Source organism: Terrapene carolina, unplaced genomic scaffold, assembly GCF_002925995.2.
Source record: "Terrapene carolina triunguis isolate 2854851 unplaced genomic scaffold, T_m_triunguis-2.0 Scaffold33356, whole genome shotgun sequence".
NCBI lineage: Eukaryota > Metazoa > Chordata > Testudines > Emydidae > Terrapene > Terrapene triunguis.
The window spans coordinates 2,844,869-2,861,398 of NW_020697707.1; the positions used below are offsets into that span (position 1 = coordinate 2,844,869).

At 39.4% G+C, this 16,530-nt stretch overlaps 1 protein-coding gene across 1 annotated transcript in view; it reads right to left on the reverse strand.

Moving 5' to 3' along the window:
- Window positions 1-16,530, reverse strand: part of LOC112108271 (cyclin-G-associated kinase) — an 88,603-nt gene that overhangs the window by 66,287 nt on the left and 5,786 nt on the right. The window contains exons 4-9 of the mRNA XM_024202330.2: window positions 16,128-16,270; window positions 13,101-13,226; window positions 11,374-11,463; window positions 5,246-5,381; window positions 4,447-4,559; window positions 1,618-1,729 (exon numbers count right to left, since the gene is read on the reverse strand). Of these exons, the coding sequence (XP_024058098.2) occupies window positions 1,618-1,729; window positions 4,447-4,559; window positions 5,246-5,381; window positions 11,374-11,463; window positions 13,101-13,226; window positions 16,128-16,270 (720 nt within the window). The remainder of the gene's footprint in view (window positions 1-1,617; window positions 1,730-4,446; window positions 4,560-5,245; window positions 5,382-11,373; window positions 11,464-13,100; window positions 13,227-16,127; window positions 16,271-16,530) is intronic.

Below are 16,530 nucleotides of genomic sequence, written 5' to 3' on the forward strand. Positions count from 1 at the left end.
GTCAAAATACTGAACACAGCTATCTGACGCACACCTTGCTGCATCCTGTGGGTTTCAACTGCTCAGTCACTGAGGCCAAACATCAACAAACTGACAGAACTGAAGCGTTGCCAGGTGTCTGGCAAACACTAAAACCTCTCTGGCAGGTGAAGAAGTTGTATGACAGTTTTATTATTTCTGAGAAATTCGAAATGAAAAAAATACAATATAAACATTTTCTTTTCTGACCACCATCTTCAGTGACATTATTGGCCCGCGGGGAGGGTTTGAGGACTGGCCCTGGCCCTAAGGTAAAATGAGTTTGAGATCCCTGGTTTAAATTGTGGCATGCTGCCTTTCTATTTAGTGCCATCATCCTGATATGCAGCATGCCACTGAAAGCTACTTGACTGTACGCAGTACATTTTACAGCCATTTCTGGTTTTATCTCGGAAAGTTACATTTGTTACCGGGATCACTAACATTTCCTTTTATCATCATCTGCTGGACTACATCCTGTTAACATTACTGTGTAATACATAAAAGAGTCCTCTTTGACCCTGCGTGAAGCAGATGGTCAGACAAGCATTTGAAAACACAATCCTGTTATGAAAGAAGATTCATCCCACAGAGAATAAAGTGTGGACAGTATTACTAAAGTATTTTATTGGTAGTATAAATTTACCTCATTTTAAAGTTCCCCCTTCAGGTAAATTAATATTTGAATATATACTTTTCTCTCATGAGCTGCACAGAAGGCATGAATAAAATAACTTAAATCAAGGAGGAGAAAAAAATTGCATGCAGTAAAATTATTAATATTTCCAATCTTTCATTTTAGGTGAAATATATCCAGTTCCTCGAAGCATTTATGCTCATGAAGTTAACAGTTTAATATTTAGCCGTGAAATCACACAGGACAGAAACTGTTATTTCAGTTAGCAAGATTATACATATTGGACACAAAAAAGGGATGTTTTGACTAAGACCAATTAATAGGTTACTTTGAAGAACTGAAGTTCAACCAAAGTAGGCTATTATCTGTTTTTAGCATAATATATTTATAAAGTGGAGGTTTCTATTTGAGTTTGTTTTTTGGAAAAATGACATTTCTGATCCTTAACCAATCTATTTTTATGTTCTTATAGCATGTTCCAAATTTTATATGAATCTAAGTGCTGCCTTTTCCTTAGCTGCTACTATTTGTATAAACGGATATTCATTGTACAGATCAGTCATTTTCATCTAAGTGTTTTATTCCACAGGTTAACAATGTCATTTGGTATCAGCTGTTGCACTTTAGCAAACAGTCTTTTCTTGTGAGAAAAATGTAGGGAGTAAATTTTTACATTTGCCATATATAAACATGAAGTCTATTCTGAAGAAGGTGGAATCAATCTACAAATGTGAAGTCCTTCACAAGAACTATATAAGCTTGCTTAACAATAATCATTTACTTAACCTAGGTGGTTTTCATAAAGCAAGATACTTAATAGCTGTATCACTCAGGAGAAATGAATATTTCTGCTAAGGAAGTTCATTTAAAATTTCAAGCCCACCCAGAAGTTTTCACATACCATAAACACAACTAGTAAGTATTCAGATGGTGTGTGCAGAGATGCCTATCACTGTACATACCTGCATTGTACATATTGTTGAGCTGTCCTGCAGGCTTGGAGCCCTGTGGCACCAAACTTGTAGACATTCTAGGCACAGCATTGTTCCCATAGCCTCCATTTTGTTCCAGGAGCTGCAAAGAATCATATCCATCAGGAGAAATTTTTTTTAAGTTTGTATATAAACACTGCATTGGCAAAGGACAGTTACAAAACTTAAGTTGCCCGGTCCTCACTGTTTAGCCCTGAATGGCTGTTTAAACTACTGAAAGGACAAAAAAGTTTCACTAGTTTTGTTTCAATGCATTAGGCACCATGAGAAACAGGGCCAATATTCTTTAGTTCGGCTTTCAGCCCAGGTTTTTCTGGCTGCTCTGGTACATTGTTACTGCTCAAAGTCAGTAGTAAAACTCGAGGTTGAATGGAAGGAGTATCAGGATCTTGGCAGGAAAATCTCCCAGCTGAACTGCTGAAATACGGATACTATGAACTCAACATGTTAGCAATAAGGTGGCTGCCTTGCAAACCTATCCCTAATTTTTCTAAATCAGAGCTAAACTTACCCACAAAGATTCAACTTTCTTCTACAACACAGATGAAAAAGGAAAGGCTAAGAAAGATGGCCCAGCTTTAGAAGAGTGATATGGCACCTTAACTCCAGAGCAGTGATACTCAGACCTCAGTGGTTCAGGAGCCAAATTACGATCAACATTACCCAAGAGAGCCCCAGGAGTGTGAATTCATTGTTTCATTTACTATTTTTATATACATCTCACAGCAAAATGACTGACCAAGTATTCTACAATTGGTTAACAACACAGAAAAGGCATCTTGATTGGTTAATAACTTAGATTGGTTAATAATTAAATCATTCAGTGTTTTAATATCATGTGTTGCAAAGAGGCACGGGAGATACAATAAGGAGCCACTTGCGGCTCCCGAGCCTCAGTCCGAGTATCACTGCTCCAGAGCAAAGGACAGGCAACGAATGGGACAGCCATGAATTGGGTCACTTGAGCAGAATCCTACTCCCATTTCTAGACAAGTCTTTACAAGTGTGCAGAAACTTCCAGAGCTTCCTTCTCTCCCGCTTCCCCTAAAGCGAGAAACACTCCTCATGAAAAAAGTGTGACCCCCAAGTAGGAGACAAAAAAGCAGCAAGTTTTATCTAGCAAGACAAGCTTCTGTAGCCCACATTACATGTTTCATTTAGGTCGCTGCACCTCAAGGAGGAACATGGACAGAAGTGTACCCTAGACAGCCACTATACTAGTGAGTTTCAGAGTTGGCATGAGGGATTATTTGAACTCCAGGAAGTAGGGCACTTAGATTGCAATGTTTGGGGACACATGCCTAATGTCCAAATTATGAACTTGGATGAGCCATTCACCTAGGCAGAAATAGAGGGGTACCACATGAATGCAGATATGGCCAAAGACACCAAGGGAGACTGCTTAAAAACTGAAGATGGAAAAAGGACAACGTTGAAAACAACAAGCACTTCCCAGAGAAGAAGGGGAATCACCAGATGAAGCACAAACAGGTAGACTGGGCTGCACACAGTCTCCTTGGCAGGAAGGGGGAAGCATATAACACACTGTTACCAAGGCCAGAAATCTGAACCCATATGCAGCTGCTACATTATTTTGGATCCAACCCATAAACTTACCAAGTGCAAACTTGCAAACAGGAATGTAACTGTAGCTGGTAAAAAGATTTTTCTTGGGAAAGCTAACCCCAAAACTTGGGGGAGAGAAAAGGGCTTGCCAACCAAGAGTTAAGGACCAACAGCAGCCTCTACTGCAGAATCCCATTCATACAGAACGAACAGTGGCAGGTCTACACTACAGCTTAAGTCGATCTAACTCATGTCACACAGGGATGTGAAAAAGACACCCCCCTGAGCGATGCAAGTTACAGCGAAACTAAGCACTGTCCACACTGGTGCTCTGTCGGCAGGAGATGCTCTCCCACCAACATAGCTTCCACCTCTTGCAGAGGTGGAGTAATTTATGCCGACAGGAGAGCTCACCCATTGGCACAGAGCATCTTCACCACATGCACTGCAGCTGTACCAATGTAGCACTTCTAGTGTAGACCTGCCCTTGGTTAAACCAGTGCAGTAAAACTAATGCAGCTGTCTGTGTGAACTCTTACTTCAGTTCTGCAAAGTTTAAGGTTTTGTCTCTTTTACAGACAGCAGCAAAAATCACAACAGTTCAAAAGGCTAGTCTGCTTGCAGAGTTGCACCAGTTCAACTGAAGGTAAGATTTAGTTAATCTATTTACTTAAATCTGTGCAAAAGGACACTCAAGTCAATGAGGAACAGGTTTAAGAAACTGAAATAAGCAACCCTTAAACCAAAGTAAAAGTCCACACAGGCATTTGCATTAACTGTACCAGTTTAATTAAGCTGTTGTGAATTTGTGTAGGCCTAAATTCCCTAAATTCATTGTCCCATATTAAACTCCCCCCCTACGCACACACCTTCACAACCACCACTTCTCAGGTCAATTTCAGTCACATCTGACATGTGACACTGAAGATCTACCTCCAGAAGGAATGCTGTTGAGAGGAAGATGCTTCCAAGAGTCTGACAATAAGCAGGAAGAACCATCATTGGTTTCCTTTTAACATATTCTGATGAGAAAGAGCTTTGAGGCTGGGATTTTCAAGCCATTGTAAGTGAGTTATGCATCCAAACCCCATTGAATTTCTATTGAAATTAGGCACCTAAATCCCTTAAACTCATTTGAAAATCTCACTGCAACCATTTTGACAGCTGTTTCAAAGTTCCTATTGACTGAAGGTGGGGAAAAGAAGGATTATACTCTTTGTAGCACTCCCGTACCTCTGTGATAGGAGATTTAGGATTCACGTTCCTGGCAGCCGCAATCTCCTGCAGCTGATTCACAAGTTCAGTGATTGACAACCTCTCCTCTGGGTTCACCTTCAAAGTGGAACCTAAAAAAAGGTAATTTAGACATTACAACAGTCCTTTTTTGATTGCATAAATCTGTTCTTTACTCAGTGGATTCAAGCGCAGCATGATTATCAATAGTAAAGCGTGCAGAAAAACCAGGGAAACAGTCAACTTGTACCCAAGTATCATTTGCCTTTAACAGGCATCTCTGTATTAAGAATAAGGATTTTAGTGATGAATCAAGACGACACTTTTAAAGAAAATACTACAAGAGAATCAAACTTGAAGAAATGTTTAAAGGCAACTTAGAACCCACCCCATTTCATCAGAATTTTAACAACCAACTGTAGTAGTTCAAATGTGTCTTTTGAACTTTGTTTTATTAAAGTTTCTTAAACAAATTCAAGGAATCCGAACCAAAATGCAAAATATTTCCAGCCAATTTATCAAAATCCTAATATTAAGTATTGAAAAAAATCAGTGAAAAACCAAAAGGTTTACACTCAAAAATCTAGTTCTTAACTGCATGTAGAAAAGTTTGAAAGTTCTTCATATTGATGCCACATAGCTAAAAATAAACTAATCATTGTCATACGGTTTATAATGCCACTTCAATGGAACTGGAAATTCTGATTGATTAATCCCATTGTACCTAACATATTTTTAATGATGAAAGAAGTAAGGTCCACAAAAGCATCAGAATAAATGAACAAGATTTTAAACTTACGAATGAGATCATGGAACACAGAATATCGAGTGTCATTCTGAGGAATAGAGTATTTCCCATTGACTATGCGAAGCTTAGCCCCATCTTCAAATGGATGTTGCCTAAAGCACAATAAATACAGGATACAGCCCAAGGCCTACACAGAAATAAAAGCAAACATTACAGAAAAGTCAGTAATTCAGGCACCGAAAACCATTTAAAGTTGAATTCTAGATATGAAACGGATTAGAAACTGGAACAACTCTGATCAAGCTCAAATCTAAAATAACTTTGCTATATGAAATGCAAATTGCTTAGTCATGGAACCCAACACTATTAACAGTGATTCAGCTGCATACCCCCCTTCTTTCTAAAATAACTAAACCCTTGAAGTTTCACTCTTTAGGATTAAAGATTAACAAGCCTAGTCTACACAGACTAACCGTTTCTAGCAGCATGAAGACTGTGGTACAGTTTTGCCATTATGATTAAAGGTCTGCTAGTTTCCTCAGTCTCAGATTTTTTTTCTTATTTTAAAATTCTCTCCAGGTTGAGGGATTTATATTATAGTATAATATATAGGTATCAACATCTTTATTATATATGTAGCAAAGTGTAGCACAATGGTTTTTAAAGTAGGTGCTCCAAAGAGAGAGTTCTATTTTTATGGGCCAAATCCTACATTTATAGTTTCTGTGTAAGTCACTCCTACTTAAAGGATTTGGTCCTCTCTTTGCACTCCTCATTCAAATTCATTCGGTTACTAAGTACATAATTGGGTAGGTTGTCAAAGCGCAAATCACTATTCAAACAGCATTCCATGCAAAGCCCCATTTACTTCTTTACATTGTTTACAAATTTATTCCAGAAGAGAGAATTGAAACCTCAATAAAACAACCATCTAATGAGGCCAATGAGTTTGGGGGACTCAGTTCCATAACTGAAAATAGATACCACAAAATTTGCCCTGGGAAATAGCACATGTGCCTAAAATCAGGATTGAGTTCTACTGTTGCAAGAATCCAAGAATAATGGGATGAGTCAAGGAGAACATTTTACTTAATGTTTTCAGGTAAATTTGGATACTTCGATTAACATTAGGTACAAAAATAAGCAAATAGAAGTGGTGTTCCTATGCTGAACATCTAGTGTAGTAAGAGGTCTTAGAAAAAGTGTGCCCTGTGACAAATGCTTCAGAGGACAGCAAGATTTTCAGAATGCTTCTGGAAAATTGTGCAAAATCCCTCTGGAGGAATTTTTTTCTTAACCCTGCTAGCAATCATCTCACATACCAAGCCATGGTGGCTACTTGCACCAATAGAAGACAAGCATCTGAAGAAAGTGGCTAAAATAGCGACTCAGCTCCTTCCGTCTCAATCCTATCTTATGCCAACAAGTTACAAGTTATCACTTTATATTCTGTATAATTTTAGTGCTGTTTAAACTCTAGTGTCACCTTTTTCTGGAAAGGGTGAAAAATATCACTCAACTGGCCATTATTTTATATGAGCACCTTAATCATATCCCATTTTGTTCTACCCGATTAAGTTCCAGTGTTATTTTATTCTCTATATGGAAACTTCACATTCTCCTGATTATTTTTGCTGCCATTCTTTGGACAGTTTCAGCTACCGCCTTTTCAAGCGGTGATCACATTGTAGCACTCAAAGCCAACGTGTATCACTGATTTGTAGAACACCTATGTAATGGTATTTATTATTCTCTTTCAAATGCAGCCTAATATCTTGTTAGTTATTCTGATGGGTGCTCTGCATTGAGCATTCACCTGTCCATAATGACACCTCAATGTACTTTGTAAGGTCTCAGTCATTCAGAACCTATAAATGTATGTGGTTTATTTAAGTTATTCCTTCCGAAGTGCTTTAACTTACAGATATTTACTTTGATAGCTATCTGTCACTTTGATGGCCACCTACTTAGCACACCTACTTGTGTTACACCAGTTAAGTTCTGGGTGCCTTCACAATTTTCACTAGTCTCTGAATTGTGCGCATAGTAAATTTTGCCCAATATATTAACCAAACAGTTTCACTAAAGGTCTCCTAAAATCTTAAGATATAAATCATCTTTCCACAATGAAAACATAGCTTTTCATTCTTACACTTGCTTGCTCTCTTAACCAGGTTTTAAAACCCAAGATGCAACACTTCACCACCCTGTGGTTTCCAAGTTCCCTTAATAGCCTCTTCCTTTATAAAAGTTCGTTGTCCATCTACATTATATCCAATCAGTTTTAACTGAGAATTCTCACAAGTTAAAAATGGTACAATTCACCATCACAAAGAACATGCTTAATATGAGGTTACGTTACTCGGTTCTTTGTAGTTCTGTTACTTTGTCTGGTACTGAAGAAATGCCCAGGGTAATTCACAGAATCACCCTCAGTTCCACATGAGCACATGGATACAATGTGATGCCATAACTTGGGCCAAGTGACTTCACTTCTCTATGCCTCTATGCTCTCACGTTCTGTCTTGACTATTCAGACTGTATACAGAGACTCGCACTGTGCTTGTACCCAGCCCAATGGGTTCTCTGTTGGACATTGAGTCCCTATTGTAATGAAGATTAATACTAGACGTCTGAGGGTGACTATGAAGTTGCACTTTTGTGTTTGCAGCTCAGTTAGGTTGTTTTTGGTTCTGAATTCTTGGATGAAGGCTATCCAGCCTTGGCTTACTACAGTTTAATTTTCTAACCGGGTTATTTTTGTACAAACACCTTTTAAGAATCAGGAAATGTTCTCATACCAACAACTAAAGGTAAGAAGGAGTTAACGTTTAACAGAGCAAATGCACTCAGTAACAGATGTGCAGAGAAAGAAATCTGATTAGCTCAACTGCAAAGAGCTGTGATACAGGAAAAAGCCAAAAATCAAAACAAGGTTCTGCTTTTTGAAGTTCTAGTGCTAGAGACCCACCAGACACCAGCCAAATGGGTTTCAATAAAGAATCAGAGGAATTACCCTAAAATAAGTGATATAAAGCCACATTAAAGAACTAAAGTGAAACTGCATCAGCCAAAATTAATAAGTCGGATAAAATAACGAGCAAAGAAAACAGCCTTGAAAAAATAATCTCTAACTCTTACACAGAGCTTGTCATCAGTAGATTTCAAAGCACTTTACAAAAGAGTTCAGTATCATCTCCATTTTGAAGATGGTGAAACTGAGGCACAGAAAGGCAAAGTGACTTTCCAAGGTCACCCAACAGACCAATGGCGGAGCTAGAAACACTGTCTATGTCTCCCGAGTCCTGATCCACTGTTCTATACGCTAGCGGCTACAGACAACGTAGATAGAATGTAGAACTGGAAAATATAAGCCACAAAAAACCTTGCAATCACAACATTAGTGGGCATCTTGAAAATCAAATAAGAACCAAGAATGTGTGCACTCTCATAGTGGTGGTGGTGGAAGAATGCTCCCTCAAGCCCATTGAATTTGTGGAAACCTTCATTAATGCTGATACTAAACACCAAAGATTTCACCTACAAAAAAGCCATGTGACGTTTTTCAAAGCACTAGTGATAATGGAAGAACTCTGATAAACTATCTGACAGGACAGAATTTTTTTTTGGAGGCCAAGTCCCAGGAGGACCTGCTATTTGAGGGGACAAAAATATTTTTCCTTAAGCTCAGCCTGAAGATAGAAGCAAAAAAAAAGGAACTTCAATTCAAAAGATGCCCATTGGTAGAAGACGCCATTATTTCTATGGTATTACTTATGATAAAGCCTTTATTTTAGGTACAAAAATCTTTAAAAACAGTATCTTCCAGCTTCTTCCATCCACAGGTCAACTAAGTCATGGTGACTCGTGAAGCGCAGAGAACGTGATCTGACCATGAGCAGAAGCCAGCTCAGATGGAATCTGATCAATTGCAGCATACGGAATTCCGAAGTGCCATGCTTCGCCCGTGTGGGATGCTGAAGATTGTGCACAACAGCGTCACCCATTTGGTAAGTAGCACATCATGCCGGACACACAGCACCAAGATTCCAAGAGCCACACTGAAATCCACCTAGAAACTTGCGGGAGCCAATTTGCTTGTTTTAAACAGGCAGCCGGGATCTGGTTAGCTGGGAGACCCCCTGTCTCCCATTCCATACAGACACAGCTGAGATCAGACAAAAAGAATTGAGCTAAAGGACTCTCAGAACAGCTGGAGGAGCTGCTGGCAGGACACTGGCAGCGATGGGGTTCTCTTGACTCTGCATTTCACTTCCTTCTTTCATCCAGATTTGTTAACCATCCAAACATGCTCCCAAACTCATTTTCCCCCCCTCACAGGAATTTAGGGAAATTGGGGTCACTAGGTAAAGGTGCTGGACATGAATAGTCTTTGCATGATGATACGGTGAGGTAAGGTGTTTGGTTTGAGGAAGGCTTTTACTTGGAAATTATAAGAACTGTACTGAGGGTTTTTTAATTGTGTGCTTTAAATTTTAGAAGGTGTCTAGACTTCGGAAAAGGAGCCAGAGAAAAATGAATAAAATAATCAAAAGCCAGGAGAACGCTGACCACATTTGAGAACCTGGTAACTGCTCAAAGGAATAACAGGAGTAATATCTAATGTATTCCTGATCTGCAAAAGCATTTCAGGAAGCTTTATGGTTAACAGGAGTTACATTTTTGATCCACACTGAAGTTTACACATTTTTTTATGGCCTGAGCAGCAGCATTACAAATTCATCTAGACAGTATGGTGAAAAGCACCTAGAATAGAGCAGTGGAGGATACTGAACTCCCTGGGGGAAAGTAAAGTACAACCATTCACCCGAATCACAAACTAAAACCACGTATGCCCCTTGCAGTTGTGCTGTACTGCATATGCAACTCTGATTTCCCTGACCACAGACCATCAGACAGGAGACAAGGCAGCTGAGCAGAATGGCAGGCTCTACATGAGCCCCACTGGCTGGAACACGGCCCTTTTAAAGAACAGAGCGGTATGTGACAACAGCTGACATACTGTTAAATAGGAGGAGTCAGCCACGACAGTAAATACCTGGGTTATCCTAACCGAAGATTTCAATTGCCCAAGTCCTCTGAATAAATGGAGGGCTACCTTTCCTGTTTTCGGTAAGTGGATGCAATTGTGGTCCAACTTGTATGGATTTAATCTGATATACGAGTAAGGTGTTTAAGAACTATATTACCCTGGGTTTACTCTCACACCCTTCACTCCAAAAATTCAATATGAAGATTGACAACTACAGAAGCAGAACACAAGAAGCTCAAGTTAATTTTTAAAATGTATTGTTTAAAAGGTTTAGACAGTAGTTGAGATTCCAACAGCCCTGAATAGCCATCACAAATTTTGATGTTCAAGTGTCTATTCTGCATTTGATATTAAAATACATGTTTAAAAAGTCATATAGACTTGTTTACCAACACTGGTACAGTTTTTAGAAGTTAAGCATGTGCATTCATAAAAATATCCAATACTCTGAAAAATACTAATGTGTAACATCACCAAAAAGAATGCAAAAGGACTCATCGCTGACACTGTTAACTGAAGATGCACTGGGAGTTTAAATACTTCTCTTCAAATGCAACTGCAATCCTGTCAATGCAGGTTACTCATTTCCCACTGCCTTTTGCCATCCCACTTAGTTGCAAGAGAAACACACGTGATTTCCACACAAACAAGAGTTAAGAAGTACTAATGTTTAAGTTGTTCCTGCATTTCATACTCTGTACTACCTTGAGACTAGGATTTGTGAATGAGCAAAATCAGAGTTGTGTGTCTTAGCAACCTGTCTCTAATCACGTAGTAGTGATCATGGACTCCAAGAGAGCCCTGTCCTGACCTCCAGAGAAGAAGCAAGGTTGTTGCAACACAGACACTTCACTCAAGGCATTGAAGGAGCTGGGACAAAGTTCCTGAGGTCTATGCCTCAGGTCAGCCCAAATTAAGATTTAAAATTCATACCAATTAAGCTTATTTTGCCTGAAATGTCTCAGATACAGACAGCTGAGGTTTTGTTTTAATATCAAACAATGCAATTCCAATAGCAGTGAAGGTGCAATTGTTTAAACATCACAAATATGATGAAATATAGGTACTATTTAACTATGATATCTAACAGGCATCATTACATACAAAGAGAAACAGAAGTTCCTACCCATATATCCTGTTTTTCACCGATTGGAAAGTTTGAATACAAGTCTATCATTTCTGGAGTCCTATACATTGGTGTTGTGTTTCTTGTAATCTGCAGAAACAAAAGTAAAAGTTCATGAAGCAGAGACCTGAACAATGCTTTATGTTCAGCCTCAGGGAACAGCGTTCCAAAAATGTTCTGCTAAAAAGCAAGTAAAAAGGGCATTCTGACTTCAAAAGCTAGTTTGGGGCACATTAGTCAAGGTGCAAGTCCTTGCTTCAAAATAAAGTTACGAGGGAAGTACCTCTATGTAAAGCCGACAGGAATGACATTTTAACTGTAATTAAAAAGTACCTGCTGCAGTAGTCCCTTCAAGCCACACAGCAAGCAAAACCAGACTATCTGCTCTCAACGGGGGAGAGTGACACCGAGAAACAAGGAACAGTTATATCAGGGGTAGGCAATCTATGGCACATGTGCCGAAGGCAGCACGTGAGCTGATTTTCAGTGGCACTCAGACTGCCCGGGTCCTGGCCACCGGTCCGGGGGGGCTCTGCATTTTAATTTAATTTTAAATGAAAATTCTTAAACATTTTAAAAACCTTCTTTACTTTACATACAATAGTTTAGTTATATATTATAGACTTATAGAAAGAGACCTTCTAAAAAGGTTAAAATGTATTAATGGCACGCAAAACCTTAAATTAGAGTGAGTAAATGAAGACTCGGCACACCGCTTCTGAAAGGTTGCCGACCGCTGAGTTATATCATGCCCTTAGGATGCATCTGGAGGAAGGACCCTACTTTGTGCCTTTTTTCCTCCGCCCCATGTGAGAAGTTGGCCAACTGCCTGGCACCATCTTCTCTTCCCTTCCCAGAGAGCCAGCAGACAATTCTCCATGAGTTCAGGTTCCAAAAAGGAGAAGGGGACCAGAAGCAAGCAGGTATCATTCTTCTAGTACTCAGGACCTCCCAAAAAAAGAAGTTGATGCTGTCAATGAGCGTGCAGACTCTCACAAGTTAATGGATTTAGTTTGAGTCTCATTACTGACCTTCTCCATAGATCTAGAAGGGTTTGAGAAATCACTTAAAGTAAATCCATCTTTACCGCTACATTAGGGTTTGTCAGCATTACTAGTACTCAGCCAGATCTATGGACAAACTGCATTTTGAAAGAAAGGGGGAACATGCCAACACTGATACAGCTGTCCTAAGAGTACAGCAATACTGTCTAGTCCAAGATCTGTCAAACAGACCTACTGCTTCATCACATGCCACCCAATTCAGTTTGGGAAGCCATGTTTGATTAGATTTGATCAGAGTCACTGGGGTACAACTGACTCTTTACTTTTGAAAATTCACATACTAACAGAAAATAGCAGTCGATTCCTTACTCCTCTCCCTTTTTATTAAACAGGTCATGAAAAGTTACACTATCAATTGTGTCAAGTTTCAATTTGTGGTTATATTTTATTTCTCCACAGCAGAGAGTAGCAGGCACTCCATGGGCATCCATTAGGATGGGTGCTCAGGAAGGTAGTTTAAAAACACAAACTGTTTTGTTGTAACGGCAGATAACATTTGAACAAGGTAGCAGCAGCTGACTGGAAAAATAAGGCCTTGTAATCCACTTCACAACTGAAAGGGCTTCAGTTGTCTTAGAACGTTCATAAATGAGGGAAAGTTGGGGGGAGGGGGGGTTAATGCTAACAGAGCAGCACTAATGAACTGCCTGTCAAGTTTCTCACCTCCTCTTCAACTATTGCTCTCTTTTGGGCAGACCAGCTGTAATCAGGATAATGTGCTATAGTTGTAGCACTGCCAAAGTCACACAGCTTAATTGTTCCTTGGTTACTAATCAGCATGTTCTCCACCTGCAGGTAGGTTAACAAATTGAAAAAGTTACAAACATTTATGAAGGCTGTGTAGCTCATGCACACTTTTAAATCATGCCCAGGAAGTGTACAAATATTTATTAAATAAAATGAATGAATACTTAGTATTTTACTGCACATGGTATCCCACGTTAGAATGGACACTTAAGACTCTATTAGAGTAAGTGACAGGCTTAAGGTCCAAGCCGTAGGCAAAACAGGTAGTAAGCCCAGGAAGTCCAGCTCTCCCCCTTAATCTAGCCACTAGACAGCTTGCCCTGAATGACATGATCTATTTTGTGGAATAGTACATCTTTATTTCTAACAAATTCAATTCAAAGGATCTAGTATTTTATTTAATCCATGTCCCTCCATATGTTGGTTTTGCACGACATGTTCTAGTGCTTTAAGCTAGAAAAGACATGCAATGAGTCTTTTACAAATTGCCCTTCAAGATTAATGAGTAGTTTAAAACCTTATCAGGAGCACCAGTTAATAGCTGGGGGAGGGGATTCTCTCCAGGAGAATTCTGTGCTGATTGTGAGGCCCGAAAAGGAAAATGTAAATTAAATGTTTATTCAAAAAATTAAAACTGTTTTCAATAGGTCTCATCTTCTCTGTTAGCCTTAGATTGTGATAGCCTCAGAGCATGGAATATCTTTATCATTGTATCTTGAGGCTGCATTCCCTTGACCCACCCTGATAACTGACTCTTCCATTTAGTGGTTCCTATTGTGTTAGTACACTCCTTAGTGCTCTCCTGTATGCACCAGGTCTGGCATAGTGGGCAGAGCAACAACCAAATACAATCAGCACACACGAATATCATCGGCACCCCCTGTGAAGACACAGTAAAATGTGCATGCTTACTTGGGCCCAGCTTTTAGAAACAGTGGTCACTCCCTTCCTAAGAATGTCAGTAGAGTGTTCATATTTTAAGGGGGTCTCTACCTGTGTCTTCCAAAACCAGCTTACAGGGACTTTTAAAAATCCAAATTTAATTCTGAAGAAAATGCCTCCCCTATGCTACAAAATGACTTGTTTTGTTCCACATGGCAACTACTCAAGGGGACAAATTAATTCAGAGAGTTTCAAGTATGAGAGCCATGCGACTATTTTCAAAATACACCTCTACCCCAATATAACGCTGTACTCGGGAGCCAAAAAAATCGTACTGTGTTATAGGTGAAACCGCGTTATATCGAACTTGCTTTGATCCGCCGGAGCGCACAGCCCCGCCCCCCCGGAGCGCTGCTTTACTGTGTTATATCCGAATTCGTGTTATATCGGGGTAGAGGTGTACCCCATAATTAAGGTGGAATTTAAACAAGTGGCACCAGTTCTTACAATGCCGCGTGCATGTAAATCACATTAACATTAGCCATTGTGAAAAGGATTGGGGGAAAGCAAATGAAGGAGTGCGTGCCACACCAACAAACAAAGGAATGAAGTAATGGAAAGTCTGCAGCGGAGGTCACAGCATAAATCTCAACTCATTGGAAGCTGCATTATATCAGAGAATTTCAGAGATCCTAATATCTTTAAGCAAAAGAATTTCAAATATTACAAAATCTTTGATGATACTGAGCTCAATCACTTGTTTTCCCACACAGCCAATACTAGAGTCATTCACTTTAAGGCCAAATAAAGAGAAGATATCTATATCTGTAAACAGTTATTAAAGCAAAAACATTTTAGTTTAAAAATGCACAGAGACTGTTTGACGTAAGCTTTCTCCTCAGTCTACCTAAACTCAGTTTTCTGGGAACAGCAGTGCAAACACACCTCCCTGGATCATTTTAGTGAGGCCACTGTCTGTTGCAGCACAAAGATCAAGATCTTGCTCTGAATTTTCCTGTAAAAGCCCCTCTCCCTGTGCAGCTACTGTAGTATGAAACCCACTTTCTGCCCCCTCCCCCCCCAGCCCTCTCTCCATCACTGAGTCTCTGCCAGGGACAGGTTTTCTTAATAGGCACTGGAATAGTAACAGAAGAAATCAATAACATAATTTTTATTTAACTCTGTAAAACGGTCTACTATAGTAGCACCCTACACAGAATCAGGGCCCACACTGTTCAAGTAGAGCAGAGTAAAACATCAGCCCCTGCCCTTGAACTAGTGTCTCAGGAAAAATTTCAAGTTTTAAAAAATGCTAACCCTTGGCAACTGCTTAGTTCCTCCCAACAGGATGGCACTGGCCACAATTTTACCTCAGAGCTCAAGGCCTTCCATACCATTTGTAAAGGACTGACAAAGGATGAAAGGTCTTAAAATAACCAATCAGGAAATAAGTGCCCCCCTTGATTAATTTTAGTTCAAAAGTCAATGTGCTCCAAAACCAAGCACTACAACAAAAAGTAGATTTTAGTGTCTTTTGAAACTCCAGCCATCCCAATCCCCCACACTCACTGCAGCTGGTCGCTAGGTTCAAAAGAGAACAGCATTTCAGTAGCACACTGACATTATGCTCCGCTTCCTTTCACAGCTTTATGTTTCTGCTATTAAAAAAATTCTTACCACCAAAATATGTGTGGCTTCCAGTCACGAGCTTACTTACCAGCAAATAGGAACTATTGTTCAGATTAAAGTAAGAGTGGGAAACAGACTACATGGTTTCAGTTTGAGCTCTGAAATTTAACTAACAGGATATTCAAAAAGTATTTCTAACACCAAAAATATAGATAAAGGATGTGGTCTAAACACTAGGCCATGTAGTGGTGTCCTTCATTCCCAGCCAGCAATCCCAACGAGATGGATATGTACTCATACCATCATTTGAAATGCTGCATACTCAAGTGTCTCAATTTCATTAGTTCTACAGCATCAACTTTGTAGTCCGCCCTGGAAGTCTGCTTTCACACTTCATTCAAATGTCGCAGTTACTTAAATTCTATACTGTACCTTTAAATCTCTATGAATTATAGGTGGTTTCTGTTTATGCATATGTTGCACTGCTCTGCAGGTCTGATAAAATATCTTCAAAACTGTATCACACGAGAGGGGCCCTTTGGATTCAACTTTCTTTAAGAATTCCACCAATTGCCCTACAGGAGATAGAATCAATTCATATTAGTATACAGATGCTTCAAGTTTTGGAAACGTGCCATTAAGTATATTAGATAAGTCTAAACGTGACACACACCTGTCCTGATCAAGAAGCATTTAATCCCCTGAATTTGACAAGAGATTTGACCAAGACTATTTTTGACCATAAAGAAAATCCAGGAAGATTTTTGACAAAGAACTAAGCACTAGGGAGATGATGTTGTCATACCAAAAAAAAAAAAAAAAAAAAAAAAAAAAA